Source organism: Aspergillus tanneri, assembly GCF_003426965.1.
Source record: "Aspergillus tanneri strain NIH1004 chromosome Unknown AapTan_6_pilon_pilon_pilon, whole genome shotgun sequence".
NCBI classification, from domain to species: domain Eukaryota; kingdom Fungi; phylum Ascomycota; class Eurotiomycetes; order Eurotiales; family Aspergillaceae; genus Aspergillus; species Aspergillus tanneri.
Window position 1 is genome coordinate 4371779 of NW_022984633.1, and position 16402 is coordinate 4388180.

Sequence of the window (16402 nt, forward strand, 5' to 3'; positions counted from 1 at the left end):
TTAGCTATCCTCTTCCCAAAAAGCCTGCACAGGGAGCCAGTTGTCAGAATATACCCTGCATCTTCCGTCCAAATTGCTCAAAACATGGTGCTCCTCGGGCGTCAATGCCCATCCTGCCAGATCAAAATTGGCTGCGATCCGTTCCGGTGTCACGCTCTTTGGAATTACGCTGGTACCTCGTTGGAGGCCCCACATGATGCTAAGCATATTGTTAGATCTGGAAAATATGACGGTACAGGGTTCTAAGGTAAGGGCACTCAGGATTTGCTGCGGTGTCTTCGACTTCCGCTTACAGAGCTCGGCCAGCGCTGCGTTCTCATGCAATTGAGGCAAGCCAAAAGCAAGCAGGGAATAGGCCGTACAATGAATACCATGTTGTTTGCAGAACTCGACAAGACCACCGGATGACAGCAGGGCTGAAGCTATATCCGGTCAGCCAGGGGAAGAATGAGGACACCCCATAGCTATGTAGAATACCTCGATCTGGTTCACAGCGGGAACAATATAACACTTTGGGTGAGACAGGAGCGTTTTTAGGTTGCGGATTCCAAAGTTGGAAACTCCAATATTGCGTACTCGACCGGATTCGACGACCCTCTGCATATCCTGCCTGCGACAAAATTTTTTGAGTCTTCTATCCCGTGTATTCGATCGACTCAACCTACCATGTCTGCGTGAAGTCCCAATCTGGCATGGCTTTCTTGGGATCCTCTGGCGAGACTGGTGAGGGCCAGTGCTATTCAGAGATTAGCGAAGCTCAGTCACAGATTTAATACCGAAGGACACTGACCATGAGAAGAAGATCAACGTATTCTAATCCCAGTGCGGCCAGAGACAGATCCACGGACTCCGCTACACGGTGATGTTACGTGTTGTCGACCTTTGTTGTGATCCAAATCGCTTCACGGGGGATACCTGAATCCCTCACTGCCTCGCCCACTTGGTCTTCATTATTATACCGGAACGCAGTGTCAATATGTCGATACCCCACTTCTAGGGCTGTCTTTACCGCCTCATATGTTTGTCGGGGCTTTTTCGGCTTTCGGGTTCCAAAGCCCATCCCGGGGATCTTGTTGCCAGTGTTGAGCAAGAATCGTTGCTGCGCCAGGTTGAAGTCAGCATCGTGGTAGACTTGATGGCCGTTTGTCTGCGTAGCCGCTGGCCTGTCGACCCTCACAAGAGGAAAGGGTCGCACGGGTTCCAGTTTGTTTGAGAAGAATGAAGCGCCAACTGCCTCAGAAGCCGCCAGAGTATCGGCCATCTGGGTAGATGTGGAGAATGATTCAGAGACATCGGAAATATAGTTCCCAAATTCCTGGCACATGGTCTGAACGGGATCCTCCTTGCGTGATTGGACCACCATATGGAAGGTCTGTCTCCCCTGGGCATCGAGATGGGTTATTTCGTTGCCATCTAGGTGCAGTGATCCGGAAGCCCCTCGGACGAGAAGGCTTTCCTCTTTGCAAAGGGCAACTTCTGAAATGTAAAGATGGCCGACTAGGCAGGAATTATCCCACCTCATGGCAACATGAGACTCTCGGTCTCGAGTGTGTGCGGGTCCATCGTTTACTCGGTGGCCCAGCAGACTGGATGGCCGCCCAAAGAGCCAAATAATCACATCTAGCATATGTATTCCAAGGTCTTGCTATACGTATGGTTACACTGTATGGTTCTGCCGATGTGCACGTCACCATGGTGGGAAAAAAAAAAACTTACAAACGTGCCAGCATTGTCCATCACTCGCCAGCCATCCTGCGGAGAGGTATACTTTCCGACCAATGTTGCGCGGATAGAGAGAACTTTGCCGATCATAGGCAGGAAGTTTTTAAAATGAACAAAGCGCGGCTGCCAAAAGCTTCGAAAATTGAGATAATGGAGTTTGGGGGGGAGGCAGTGAAAAGGTTTGCAACTCGGTGTCCTTTGCAATTCGGTGTCCGATTACGTTAATGAAAGGGTTAGATAGGCTGGTAATTAAAACATGTATGGTATGAGCCGGTAGGCTCGCTAACCCCATCACATGACTAGTTTCGGTCCACCTTGGCATTCGAACGGGCCATGTGACCTGTAACCTGCATCCGTGGTTGTAAGTAGTAATTAAGCAATAATTAGACATATTTTATACAAACGAAGACTAGGTAGGGTCGACTAAATACCTTATTCTCATCTCAGCTACCCACCGCATATTGCTATTACCCTTACATATATTTCCACTCACGCATGCCGGATTAAACAATAAACCACAGAAGTCATTACCTTCCCGCAATACAGTCTCATTACAAAACTTCCATATGACGCGGTCCACAGTCACGGAATTACGCTCGTGCAATTATCATACATGCCTCTACTAGTCCAGAGCGTGCCCACCACCCGGCCACCCAGCCAGCCAGCGAAAAGTCCATATAATCCCATTTACTTCCCCCCATTTCCTGCCACCTTTGTCCTTGCTGATTAATAAACTGGTTGTAAGGAGCGTAGACGTGCTCAGTGTATGGAACAAAGGAGATTTTCTCGGCCTCGTAACCGCACTCCACGAGTAAGCCAATGTACTGCTGGCGGGAGAGTACATGGCGGAGCGGTGTATCAAGTAGACGGAATGAAACCCATAACTTCATCCGATCCAACATGGATATATTTTCCACGACAAGATGGTCGGTGATCGCGACGGATGCATGTATCTCGTTTCTAGCGTATTGTAGAATCGCCTTTCTCGATGGCCGAAAATCCACCAAAGTATCCACGGCAACCAGCCAAGGATTCTTCAGCGATTTCACACTCCGGTGGATGTCTTCGCTCCAGGTTTCAGGCCTGGCAGCGTCAGCATGGAAGATACGGTACTCGGAGTCGCAGTTGAGAGCAGCAGCTTTCTGGGCCTTTTGCAGTCTGGAGTCTGCCATGCGAACCTGCATTGGGCTGATTGTCAGACCGATCCATGTGCGACACAGGTCCGTATAATCCTTTAGTAGCACCTGGGCAGTCTCAGCACAACCACAGCCGACTTCGACGATCGAAACCTCTTTCTGTCTCGTGATCCCAGACTCATCCAACAGTTTGCGAAAGAGCGCTTCGCACGCACGTGACGAATGAGTGGCTTTCTACGGACATATATCAGTACAACTATCACCATTCGAGCTGAGAGGTGCCACTTATCGCATACCTCCCAATAGCCTAGGTTAACCCATAGCGTCTGGTGCTCCAGATCCGCGTTAAACCACAGGTTCTCCATGCCATAGGCGAGATCGGCGCTTTTTCCCTCAATCTGATATTTTTTGTTCATGGCTTTGCGGCGACTGACCATATGGCTAAGGAGGGGATTTGAGGGGCAGTGGTAGAGAGGGAACACATATGTACAGAACATTGCCATAAAAAAGCCGATAGCATAGCTGCGGAGAAAGAAATAGAAGGGCACGCTGTTATCGCTGCTCACATCCGCAGACAAATAGATGGGAGCCAGCGCACAGGGAACTGAGATGAACCCGACGATATAACGATACATTGTGAAGCATGAGGAAATTAGCGTCGGTCGGAGCAGGTCCACTATCCATACGAACCATCTCATCCGAGATATTTATAATGTCAAATTCGATGTGGGCTGCTTCGCCAAGAGTGGTTGCAATGCGCAGTCCACCGGTCATGCTACCACACATGCGTTGGATTTCTTTGGGTTTCAGGCCAACTATCACTTCACTATCGATGGGCGAAGGTTTCTATGCGGATATTAAGTGGCGGTCGAAGGCTCCATCTCTCCATTCCATGATCAATTTGTTTTCTTACTTACGTTCGTAGAATCCTACCCGTGCAATTATCCATTATGCAACTTATACATAGTCTCCACAGTTAACCAATAGTCATACAACTGTATAGGGTTTGGTGCCTTGACATCTTGAGACATAAGGCAATTTCCGGTGTAAAAGAACGAGACGTGGGTGCGACCTTGCCTAAGAATCCGGCGGATGCGACCTTACGCATCCGGCGGTTGCATATGGAAATGTTCGGGATTCATTTTTTAAATCCTCGCCTTGTAGGATTCCACAACAGAATCGAACCATTCCAGCCCTTTACATACCTTAGGTTCAATTCAGTGGCGAACAATTCCAACCCCGTGGCTCGCAGACGCCATCCATGGCCTTCGCACAATGATAGAACGCATAGGATCTAGAGATTCAGATATATGCGACTATGTCAGGGGTAAGGACACATGCTTTAAGAGTACCACAAGAGCTTAGGTATCTTTTTGCATGTAAAATATCACATGGGTGTGTATGCACATTTTCACATTGGCTAATCATCTTTATCTTGCAGAAGACTGCTTTCCCAGAGACTATGTTGCGACTCGTGGCATAGAAAATATGATTGAAAGGGCAAGAAAAAGACCCTACCAGTCAATGGACCCGACAGTGGCTGCTCTCAAAGACACATTGGAGAGTGACAAGGGCTTAAGCGCCCTCTGTCAATCCATGTTCGCCGAGGGAAAGGAATTGGTTCTCGCGAATAGGGCACATCCAGGCTACCTTGAGATAGATAACATTCCGATCCTGATGCGACTCTTGGACTACATCCTAACGACCTCTCCAGAATGGGAAGATCTGGATGTGCCAGACACTCTGGGTGGTCTTCCGTTTAATCTTGTCTTGATGGTCTTGATGGAAACGCGCAGTGGCCAGCGCTTGTTCGGGCATGATCGTGTTAACCAGCATCTAAGGACAATCCTTAAAAAATGGTCACAATTCCTGGAATCACCAGAGTCAGCCTACGTACTTAACTCGCGAGATGGATGGCTATCTGAAGTTGCAATTGCAAGATTACAGAAGATAGCCAACCATCCCACGGGAGACAATAAAACCTTTATCGATCTTTTTGACTGTCCCGATCCGTCAAACCCGGACACCCTTGGATTTTCGTCTTGGGATGCTTTTTTCACGCGTCGGTTCAAACCGGGGATCCGACCAACGCCTTCTCGACATATACTCTATCCTTGCGGAGAGGGGGCTGGGGCTCCAATTTTGAACGCTTGCGAGTCGTCTCCCTGGCACATCAGCCGCCACTGCTCCCTGGAAAGCAATATCGTCCTCAAAGGACAGTCACATTCCGTGTCCTCACTGTTGGGGAACGGCACCCTTGCACCACATTTTGCCGGCGGCACCGTCTATCAAGCATATCTGTCGGCCTTGAGCTATCACCGCTGGCATTCCCCTGTATCAGGAACAATCCGCAGCATCCTCTATCTCAACGGGAGCTACTTCTCCCAGCTTCCCATGTCGGATATCCTGGCCATGGAAAAGTCGCAGAGTTACTTAGCTACCGTTGCCACGCGCATAGTAGTTTTTATTGAAGCTGTCGACCCTCGTGTTGGGCTCATAGCCTTTGTGGCAGTTGGCATGGGGGAAGTGTCATCCTGTGAGCCATCGGTCAGCGAAGAGGACTATGTTAAGGCTGGGGATGAGATTGGATGTTTCCACTACGGAGGGTCAACGCATTGCTTGGTCTTTAGGGGAGGAGTAGATGTACGCTTTGAGCCGCTGGTCGAGGATAATCAGGGGGACTACCATATCCCCGTAAGAAGTCTCCTGGGTCGTTGCTCTGTGTAGTCACTAGATAATAAATTTAATTTCGATCTGTGTTACATCTTTCAGTAACTTGATTGCTTTCTTGACCTGTACTGAAGGATACAAGGCTCACATGCCCCAGAAACCGAATAAACGTGCAATTTATATCGGTTTTTATAGGCACCAGAGGGGCATCGGTCATTGACGAGTCTATGAAAATCTATAATGCTAAACCGATTACATCCCCGCCGCTCAAGTCCTTCATTCTAAACCTCCTGAACACGCAATGTCATGTAGGATCGTTGAGGTGACGGCTGAATAATCAGTGCCGCAACCGTCAACTATCGCCGCAATATCGGTCGACGTTTCCGGTATTCCTAAAGGCGACGGGATCGACGTACCAGACATGCAGAAAGACAACATACTGGAGGCATCGGCCGCATTTCTCGATTGAGAGGTCTCCCATAGTAACCTCGGGAGCGGTGTGATTGCGGCGAAAATTGGAAAAGGCATATATAGAGGCGCAGGTACGACCGGGTTGGACCGAGGTTTGTCCCATAAAACTTAAACCTTTATTATCCAGTTTCTTCTTCCTGTCAACGTTCTCTCATGGTTCAACAACTCTTTCAAGAAGCTGGCACATATGCGCCGGGCAGATATCACCTTGGGAGTGAGTTGGAAGTTGACTTACCATGCAAAACCGTCACGTACATCAGCAATATAGATGGGGAGAAACTGCGCGAACGCCCAGAAGTGTTGGCGGCCGCGGCATGGTCAATCGCCGCAAGTAAGTGGTTTTACAAAGACGAACTAGAGTTCCAATTGGTCTGCAACAATGCCCAATCAAAACTGCCGTTACGGGCGTGCGTCGCGCCAGGTCTAGACGTGGGCAGTCTACTGGACCAAATCTCGAAACAAAGAGATGACAATAAGCAGAAAGCTTCTTCAGAGCCAGAGCGTTCCAGATTTTCGATTGTTTGTCAGATGGGTATAGAATAACTCCAGAAGGCATAATATGTCGGAAAAGCTGACCGTCGCACAGAATCCACCGAGCCTAAAGGCGACAGAATCATAGTGGTGCGATTCAATCTACAAGGCTCCTTCTTGCAGATGCAGATACAGTTTTCAGACAAGAGATTTCATTCAAAGGAGGCTGAGAACCTGGCTCGTATGCTACAGGGCATCCTCCAACAGTTACACAACATCTCGAGCAAATCTACACTGTTAACGGAACTGAACCTGATCAGTCAGCAAGATCTCAGAGAATTGTGGAACAGAAATTCGACTGTTCCCCCAGCATCTGAAAATCTCGTGCATAGTTTGGTCCACCAAATCGCCCAGTACCACCCAGATTTCCCTGCGGTGTGCGCATGGGATGGATCTCTCACATACAAAGAGCTGGTTGACCTGTCAACACGCCTGGCGCTTGGTCTAGCCCGAAAAGGGGTGGGTAGAGGCGTGGTTGTGCCCCTATATTTCGAAAAGTCTTTATGGATGCCAGTTGCACTTTTGGCGGTCCTCAAGGCTGGCGGAGTCTTTCTTCAACTGGCAAATTCAATACCCAAGGGCAGAATTGAGGCTATATTGAATACTGCGAACTCACCATTTGCGTTGGTTGGAAAATCCACACCAGCTTGGATGGGAGACATTGTGCCCACGCACACAGCCGAGGACGTAATGCTATTGGCGGAGTCCACTGACTCGCCTTTACCACAGTGTTCAGAAAACCAGGACGCTGTTCAACTATTTACATCCGGAAGTACTGGCACACCTAAAGGCATTGTTTGGACACATACTGTGCTTGCCACAAACTGTGAGGAGATAATGAGGAAACTGTCATTTGGGCCAGGGATTCGGCAGTTCCAGACAGCGTCGTACGAATTTGATGTCAGTATGATGGAATCTATTGCTATTTTAATTTCTGGCGGATGTCTTTGTATTCCGCAAGAGAACGACGGTGTGCATTGTTCTCCTCAAGCCCTTGAGGCACTACAGGCAAACTCGGTCTATCTCACACCTACGTTGGCTCGAAAACTCGATCCTGACAGTGTCCCTAGCCTGAAATACCTGGCGCTTGAGGGAGAGGTCTTACCCAAAGATATTGTGTCTAAGTTTGATAGGAGATTGACCATGTATAACTTCTACGGTCCGGCGGAATGCCCCCTCGTGTCCGCATGCACAATCGACCCGGATTCCTTCGAAACCGGGCTTGCTGGGGTAACTTCCGTCTGCCTTCGGTGGATAGTGGATCCGCACAATCACAACAATCTTCTACCCGATGGGGCTATTGGGGAGTTACTCGTGGAGGGCCCGATTCTCATGGATCGCTATATTTGTGGTGACCCCGATGTAGCAGCTTTTGTGACACCAATATGGCTGCGCCAGGGCTTTGCTCAATTTTCAGGACGCCAAGGGCGATTATTCAAGACAGGGGACCTGGTCCGGTGTAAGCCGGATGGCAGCCTGGTCATACTAGGCCGCAAGGACACGCAGGTTCAGATCGGCGGCGAACGGGTGGAATTGACTGAGGTCGAACATCATGTGCGCAAATTCCTGCAAGGCAGGGCTGGTGTTGTTGCCGAGATGATCACTCCAATTGCCAGTCTGAAACCAGTACTTGCCGCTTTCATTGCAATTCGTGACGAGATTAACCTCCCTTTAGGCGCCAGCCTCCAAGTTCTCACTGCCGGCATAAATGAGAAACTGGCGCAGTATGTCCCGCGTACATTTATCCCTGAGGTGTATATACCAGTGGATACAATTCCAATGACAGCAGCAGGCAAGACAGACAGAAAAGCACTATGCAAAATGGGCGGTTCTATGACTTTGGATGAGATATCCCGGTTGCAGGAATCCAGATTAGGAGCGTGTTAACCTGAAGGTCTGCGAGCTGAAACGGTCCGTAAACTGGGCGTTATTTGATAAGGAGAAGATATTGGACGTCCTGAAAGCATACATCGAATGGGCCGAGCGATTACGCCAAGCAATGTCATTCGTTTTGCTGGCTCTATCCGCGTGTAAAGAGACCGCCTTGGAAGAATTCCAGAAGAGCAGGTGAGCAAGGGACCTCAGACTACAGGGAGTGGCAACAAGACATGTCGGCTTTGGCTGATTGCGAACCTCCCCTAGAGTATAGTATGTTTGACCGGCATCTGGTGGGAGATTTTTTGTACCTGGTTGATTAAATTTTGTTCTCCCGCATACATCGAAACATCTTCCTAAACTACCGCCGCTTGCATTTAAGAAGAGACGAAAAGATTCCCCCGCACTCATACTTCGCCTGGTGAAATTTTGCTTCCGCACACCACAGGTGCAAATAATGTCGATTTCGAAAGGTAACCTGCTCATTTTGGACCGCTATCTGAAAGTCATAGTGCTTTAGGAAGCCATATTACCGAAAAAGGGGTCGTTCATTGATCCTGTCCCCGTTCGGGGCAGTAGCCACTGTTATCGGGGACGTGTTATTATTATTTATTATTCTTCCATTATTATTATCATTATTATTATTATTATTATTCCATATTATAGAGCATTTTTCTGTCAGAGACTATGCATGCTCTACCTACGACCCCTGGGTGGTAGGATTTGAACTAACAAACAGATACGTACATAGTGGGTAAAATCAAACATAAATAAGCAATATAACGTTCTAGGAGTGGGGGGGACCTTAAAGAAGGGGTTGAAACATGCTAAATTCCAAGGTGTTTGTCTTGTTTTTTGTTTTTGCTTTGTTTTTGGTTTCCCTAGGGGTCCATTTTCTAGTGGCGATCCCGGTTTCCTTTAGGAATTTGATCAGTTGTTCTTGCCCTGCTTTCTTCGTGAAGAGAAAAGGCAGATTTCGGTCTTTTTTGCAAAGGGTTAGACCCTTTTCAAATGTCTCTGAATGCGGGGCATTAAAAAAGCAGGTGTTATGGAGTTTGGGGTTTATTACTATAGCACGACGTGCATATATCGCTATTATAGTTAGGTGTTCGAACTAGATAGGATCTAAAATAGCCATGCCCTAGCTTTAGCTGGATAATGGTTGACCAGGTCTCCTTGGGAAGCTTTAGGGGGCTCGGTTTCCATGAAGCTATGGAATTAAAGCCCCTATATTGATCACTTTTCTTAGCATTTTCCTATGCTTTATCCCAATCCTCAAGGCATTTCGCTTTAAGCTCTCGTTTGAGATGGCTAACTGAAATTGGATATTTATAATATTTACTTGTCCATTCTGCGCCATATTTCGCTGCTTCGTCAGCTTTGGCATTACCAAAAATTCCCTGATGGCCTGGAACCCATTGGATATGAATATAAATATTCTTATCTGTTGAGAATCTCGGGGAAGAAGCTATGTCGTGAGGTGCTAGGATAGCGGTGACTGGATAGTATATTAAAACTATCGGTGCGATCTAATATCACTTGGTGAGTATTATTTTCTATCTAGGAGAGGAAGTGTAGATAAACACTTCCTTATGTCTACGTGTCCTTTAGCCCCTTGCGTGCGATATATCAGATCCCTACGGAACTAGGATATACGAAGGTGCCTTAGGCATCCTGATTTCCAACATTATCCTTAATTCTAGTTGCCCATTTAAAGATTCTTTGGTATGGTTCATAGCTGGTGTCTGCTGATTGAAGCCTTTTTAGGGCTGCTTGGCTGTCCGAAAAGATGTAATATCTAAAGTTGGAATTTAAATAGTCTTAAATGCTTGTTTTAATACTTTTTGAATAGCAGCTTTAGCAAGCTCTATCTCACGATCCTTGGCTGCCTGAAGTTCCAGCGCTTGCTAAACTTTGTTAGGTGAGTAAAACACCGCATATCCATTTTTAGGAGCGCGAAGCTCAAAGAGTAAAGGCTTTCCTTGCTGCTGTATCTTTGTTTCATTAACTAAGGCGTTCTCGAGGCCGCTGCACTTATTCTTAAGCAAGATATTCTCTGTACAGAGGTTATGCATCGTAGTGATAAGCAGGGTGGTTTTCGATAAGCCGATAAGGCTCGATACGGTATCGATTGTTACCCGTGTTTGTTGATTGTCTGTCGATTGTTTTCAACAAACAACTAAAAGGCTTGGCAAAATAACATAATCAGATATTAAGCTGCGAATTCGACTACTACTATATATTAAACTATTTTTAACTAATAAAATTGTTATAAATCCAATTTAAAATAAAAACTTAATATTTATCTTCTATGTCAAGCCTTTCTATCTCCAGTTTATTAATTGTGATCCTACTATGGTGCCAGTTTTTTAAATATTTAACCTTTTTAATACTTTCTGGTCCAAAATATATTCTTTCCTATAAAATTGTACAGCGCGCTCCTAAAAATACTCTCTCTGGTTTATTACTTATTACTAGGATTAATAGAATATCCATTGCTATTAGAGAGAGTCTTGGCCAATGCTTTTATTGTTAATCCTAAAACTATTATTAATAAGAAGATCCGGAAATTACATATAGCTGCTTAGAGATATAGTCCTAATACTTGTCTTAACTTGCTGGTTAAGTAATACTATCTAGACCTTAAGCTATCCGATTAAATTTATCCAGTTTTTAAGGAGTAGCATTTTTATTGTATAACATAATAGTAATAAGAGGAGTCTTATCTTGGTAGGCTTCCCAGAGCTTCTAAACACTTTGGAATACAGGTTTCTACTATTGCTTTTTCCAGTTCGCCTTAATATACTTTGTCCGGCGGCTAGAAGAAAGAACAAGTGCAGCAGTGTAAAGAGGTAAGTTATTTGTATAGTAGTAGTACTTATTAAAAGTGTCCCAGGCATGTTAAATCTAATAGCAAAGCTTTTTATTTAATAAATACTTAATCTATTATATAATATTAGTTGTAATAATTCTTCAAAACAGAGTATACTTACTAGGGCCTCTTTAAAATACTTAATTAAAATATCTATAGTAAAAAGCACAAGGTCGATTGTTGTATTATCTCCTTGTATTAATAATGTTGCCTTATAAAATAGTTAAAGAAATTCACCATATATATGGAGAGTTTTCCAGTCTTTTAAAAATAGATAGTCTTTCTCGAGTTCATGAAGGTACTTCTTGGTATAGATATTAATAGCAGAAGCTAGGGTTATTACCATACTAAGTATCTAATACCAGCTATTCCACCTTGTACAATTATCAAGTGGAATCCTTTTTTATACAAGATCTTCAAACTCTCCTGTACAGGTGGGTGAGCGGCGAATATAAATAATAATATTATAAAACTTTTTAAGTAAACTAATAGCGTGGAATACCTTTTTTTAAATCTTTTACTTTTTTTTAGTTAACTTTTTCCCCATCTTATTATCTAACTTATATAATTTAATTTGCTCCATGTCAAGTTTGTTTTAAAATAAGAAGGCTTGTACAGCAAGGTTAATAATATAGCTATTACAACAAATCCGCATATAAGCTGGGTTCCAGCTAATATTTTCTTTGTCTAGAAGATACTAGTCTATTATCCAACAGAGCTTATTATTTGCAGTATAATTATTAGAAATAATAGCCCTAGTCTGTCGAACAATCCCATAGTCCTGAAGGACTAAAAGAAAAGTATAAAATTGTTCTTCTTTGCTATAAAATACCACTGGACAAAGAGTAAGAAAAGCCTTTAATAGTTTTTCTTAACTTCGCTTAATAAAATAAGCACAGATCCCTAAAAGAAGAAGATTATTGGGAGAAGTCCAAATATTAAGTAAAAGATAAATGCTTGATAATACTAACTAAAGCTTTTTTTATATAATATCCTTTTTAGACTACTATGTCTTATGGATTGCTTTTCTAATTTTAGAATAAGCTATGGTAATACAGCTACCTGATTTAGGATTAAGCAGTTAATAAAAAGCCCGAAACTCTGGCGACTGGATAATTTAAAATAATAGGTTTTGTACAACAATTAATAAGACAAGAGCCTTTTAAATAAGATTCTTATTTAGGACTCTCTAAAGCACATAGGTATTAAGATCTTTTGTCTAATTAGTTGCCTCTGCTTTTTGGTAAAGTTGTTGTAATTGGTAAAGTGTTTTAGTATAAATTTGGCCTTTTTAAATAATAACTTTAATATTATGCTTTTTTAAGAGATGGTGCTAAAATACAGTAGTAGATTTTATATTATATAATACCCTAGTACAATACTTGCAGTAGAGTACACGAGCTTTATTAATAATTTCTGGCTTGTTATTCTTTGGTCTACGAGTATGCTCCCATGTTGCATGAGTAGTAATCCCCCTACTAAACTTTAACTTAATATTACTAGTAGAGTCAGTAGAAGGTAAAATAAAAGATAAATCTGCTTTAGAGGACATGTTGTATAATAGACAGGGAGGGATTAATTAGTAAAAATAATATCTAATAATACTCTAAATTTAGGATTAGATAAATGCAGAAACTTAAATCTATTCCTTTTTTTAAGCTAGGGGAACGCTCGTATATGTGATAGGCATAGCAGAGATAAAAAAAAGTAATATAAGCTATTATAATAACCGGTGTGTTATTAGTTTGTATTATTGGTTTATACTATTTGTTGTTTATTTTGTTTACTAGGTTTGGTTATGGAGGAACAGTGGATATAGTATAGGGATATCTACTTTATTACTTACCTTTAATCCTATTCCTTTTCTCTCCATGCTTAAGTATTCTCGTTGCAGGCACCAAATAAAGTTGACTTGGCTGTGTCTCGGAGAACTTAGGCTTGTTGTGGGGTATGCCAAGGCTTGTTGATAACAATTAACCAATAATAATATGCTGATTGCTACCCGACAATCGATATCGATTGTTTGTTATTAACAAAGGGACTTTCTAAGCGTACTACCCGGACTTCCAGTTGCACTACCAACTAAACCTAATTAGGTACCGCTTCCCGAATAGGAAGCGGTATATAATGTGACACACAAATTATTCTTTCCTTGCCTACCTACCTACCTTTACTACACCTCAATATGACCTCTATTCCACCACCTCCACCACCGGAATCAGCTCACCTAAAGGATCCAGCTAAGTTGGCTATATTCTACGCTGAATGGGCTTCAAAACATGCTTTTTTTTAAAGACTGCTTGCTCAATCTCACGCGATGATTATATTTGTCAAATTGTGTATGTGTGTGATTAATCTCACTAATATTAACCTTTATCTCGCTTAGAAAATCCTGTACGCAACATATTTACCCGCTTAAATAATTATCCTTTTCATATAATCCTTGCATACAATAAAACAAGAGATAAATGGGGGTTCGGGTGCAAAATCCTACACATAATTATGGGCTAATTAAAATAATTGTAATCCCTGCATACCGCAATTTTATGGCCAAGCGATATTGTTCCGAAATTAAAGAGCTTATATAGCAAGGCCTATCTGCAAAGAATATTGTCTCTAAAATCCGTAGACGACATAATGAAGCAGTTATTTCTCCAAAAAATATGTACTATATTCGACAAAAAATGCGCTTAGAATTCCTGGATAGAAGAATACCTATTCAAGCACTACTATCGTCTCTTCCTGATGATGGTAATTGGATTTTTAATTAAAAGACAGATGCAGATAACTATATTATTGTATTATTTACAACACACCGTGTTTATATTTAACATTTGCAGCAGAATCCCTATATCTTATTTATAGACTACACATACAAAACAAATCGATTCCGCATGCCACTGCTTGATATTGTCGGCTCAACTGCAACTAATTTAATGTTCTACGTTGGTTTTGGCTTTATATAAAATAAGCGGCAGGAATTATATGAATTTATTCTTTCATGTATTTAATTATTATATAAAAAAATTTATATAATTTCTGGCCTGCAAACTATACTTGTTAACAAGGATCAAGCGCTGATCAACACAATTTCTTATATATTTCCACTTGCACACTGTCTTATATGTATTTGGCATATAAATCAAAACATTTACAGTAAAGCGAAGCCTCTTTTGCGCAAAGAAAATGCTTACATTGAAGATGATGAGGAATTTAAGCAGGCAATTGAAGCTGCATGGAAAGACCTATTATCTTTTTGGTCTCTTGTTATTTTTGCAAAGGATTTGGATGAGTATCTCTCTCGGTGGGATCAATTTTGTACTAAATATAAGCGGTTTCCCACCCTTATTTAGTATATTAAGTCTGAATGGCTTAATGCAGATACAGCCTCACGATTTCTTACATGTTAGACCAACAAAGCACTACATTTTGGCAATATTGCTATATCCCGTGTTGAATTAGCTCACTGGCTTTTAAAACGTGATTTAGAGGTCTCTACTAAAGACCTTCTTTCTGTGATTCAGTCATTTGAACGTACGGTTGAAAATCAGAGTTGTACAATTAATAAAAAGCTTCAAAATGACCTAATTAGGAAGCCAATTGCAATTCTAAACGTGCAGCCGCTATTCCGTGATGTTCTGCATAAAATATTGACCTTTGCGCTTCAAAAAACCTTTGCATTATACCAGGAATACTATCCGCTAAATGCGGCAGGCAAGAAATCAACTTCCCCAGCTTGCTCAGGCTTCTTATAGACTACTATGGGCCTTCCATGTATTCATATTATTAAATATCATATAAAACAAGGACTCTCATTAACCATGAATCAATATCACCACCACTGGTATATTACTCCGTTGGAAAATCCAGTTGTAATTGATCCACGCCTATTAGTTCTGGATCCCAAGCCAAGTCGACCTCGCGGACGGCCATCAGGCGCAACCAATCGAGTTAAGAAGGAGGAAAGATCTATCCACCGTAATCTCAGTGCCTTTGAGCGCGTTGATCAGGGTCAGCGAGGTGGTCAGCGAGGTGGTCAGCCAGGTGGTCAGCGAGTTAGTGGTATGGAAGGTCGTATACGGGATAGGACGGCAAATCTGGAGATTAATCAGCAAGACCTTGTGATTATAGACTAGTACAAAGTAGGAAATAGAACCTGATCATTTTTCATTGCATTTTAAAGCGATTCAGCACCCAATAATTGGCTTGTAGGTAGGTGGTAGGTAGTGGTGGTGGGTGGTGGCGATGGAGGTAGGTAAAAAAACCGGCAGAATCATATGTGTGGCAGAATCTTCAACCGCTTTCCTACTTAAGTTTAGTTGGTAGTGCAACTGGAAGTCCGGGTAGTGCGCATAGAAAGTCCCTTATTGTCGATCGTTATCGATAGGGAACTTATTGATGACAAGCCTGGGTGAGGGGGCGGTGCGGAGAAGTAAATAAATAGTGTTGGTGTAATGACAATACCGGCGAGCTCATTACGAAATCTTGAAATTTCAACTTTTTTATCGATTTCAATTACATTTCAAGGGGCTTATTTTGATTAGTCATTATATGCGGTGAGAGTATTGCAGCCAATAAGAGCCTATCCAGCCCAGATTCTGCCCAATTCTTTATCTTATCTAAAATGCCTAGTGTCACTGGTAGCAACCATTACCAATATATATATATTGACGGGGAGGATTTTAAACTAGTAATATTATCAACATCAGCATGGCTGAAGATTCTCCTGACAAGATCCATTACACCGAGATCGAGCTTCAGAAGTGCTTTGAAGTAGTAAGGGGCAGCACAAAGGTGACTGTACACCCACGTCCACACGTACGCTTTATTAATTTTGGCTAGGTCCCGCAAGTAAAATGCCTTGGGTGCTTCAAAGTTCGAGCGAAAAACACTACACGCCAGTGCGAGCACGTGAAGAAATGTAGCAGCGCGCAGGCTCTTATGGACCCCGAGAATACTCCTGGAAAGAGACAGAAACCATTAAGCTTCCCTACCTCTAAACCAAGTAGAAGTATTGATCGCTTACTAGCTCAGGTGTGTTTTACAGGAGGCAGGCCCTTTAGCCTTTTCGAGCAACAAGAGATGCAAGATCTTATTCATGCTCTAAATCCCGTATACCAAATCC

At 43.1% G+C, this 16402-nt stretch overlaps 4 protein-coding genes across 4 annotated transcripts; 2 read left to right on the plus strand and 2 right to left on the minus strand.

The window, feature by feature from the left end:
- ATNIH1004_009421 (uncharacterized protein) lies at positions 1–1812 on the minus strand (the record flags this gene model as incomplete). Its single annotated transcript, XM_033574013.1, has 6 exons — positions 1–422; positions 456–610; positions 666–736; positions 791–852; positions 916–1645; positions 1717–1812. The coding sequence occupies 6 exons, from the start codon at positions 1810–1812 to the stop codon at positions 1–3; spliced, it is 1536 nt and encodes a 511-aa protein (XP_033424565.1).
- Positions 1813–2312: 500 nt separating this feature from the next.
- ATNIH1004_009422 (uncharacterized protein) lies at positions 2313–3493 on the minus strand (the record flags this gene model as incomplete). Its single annotated transcript, XM_033574014.1, has 2 exons — positions 2313–3092; positions 3155–3493. 2 exons carry the CDS (start codon positions 3491–3493, stop codon positions 2313–2315), a joined length of 1119 nt encoding a protein of 372 aa, XP_033424566.1.
- Positions 3494–4382: 889 nt separating this feature from the next.
- On the plus strand, positions 4383–5585 carry ATNIH1004_009423 (uncharacterized protein; the record flags this gene model as incomplete). Its single annotated transcript, XM_033574015.1, has 1 exon — positions 4383–5585. The coding sequence occupies one exon, from the start codon at positions 4383–4385 to the stop codon at positions 5583–5585; it is 1203 nt and encodes a 400-aa protein (XP_033424567.1).
- A 793-nt stretch (positions 5586–6378) lies between these two features.
- On the plus strand, positions 6379–8601 carry ATNIH1004_009424 (non-ribosomal peptide synthetase; the record flags this gene model as incomplete). Its single annotated transcript, XM_033574016.1, has 3 exons — positions 6379–6406; positions 6586–8282; positions 8407–8601. The coding sequence occupies 3 exons, from the start codon at positions 6379–6381 to the stop codon at positions 8599–8601; spliced, it is 1920 nt and encodes a 639-aa protein (XP_033424568.1).
- Positions 8602–16402: the final 7801 nt, after the last annotated feature.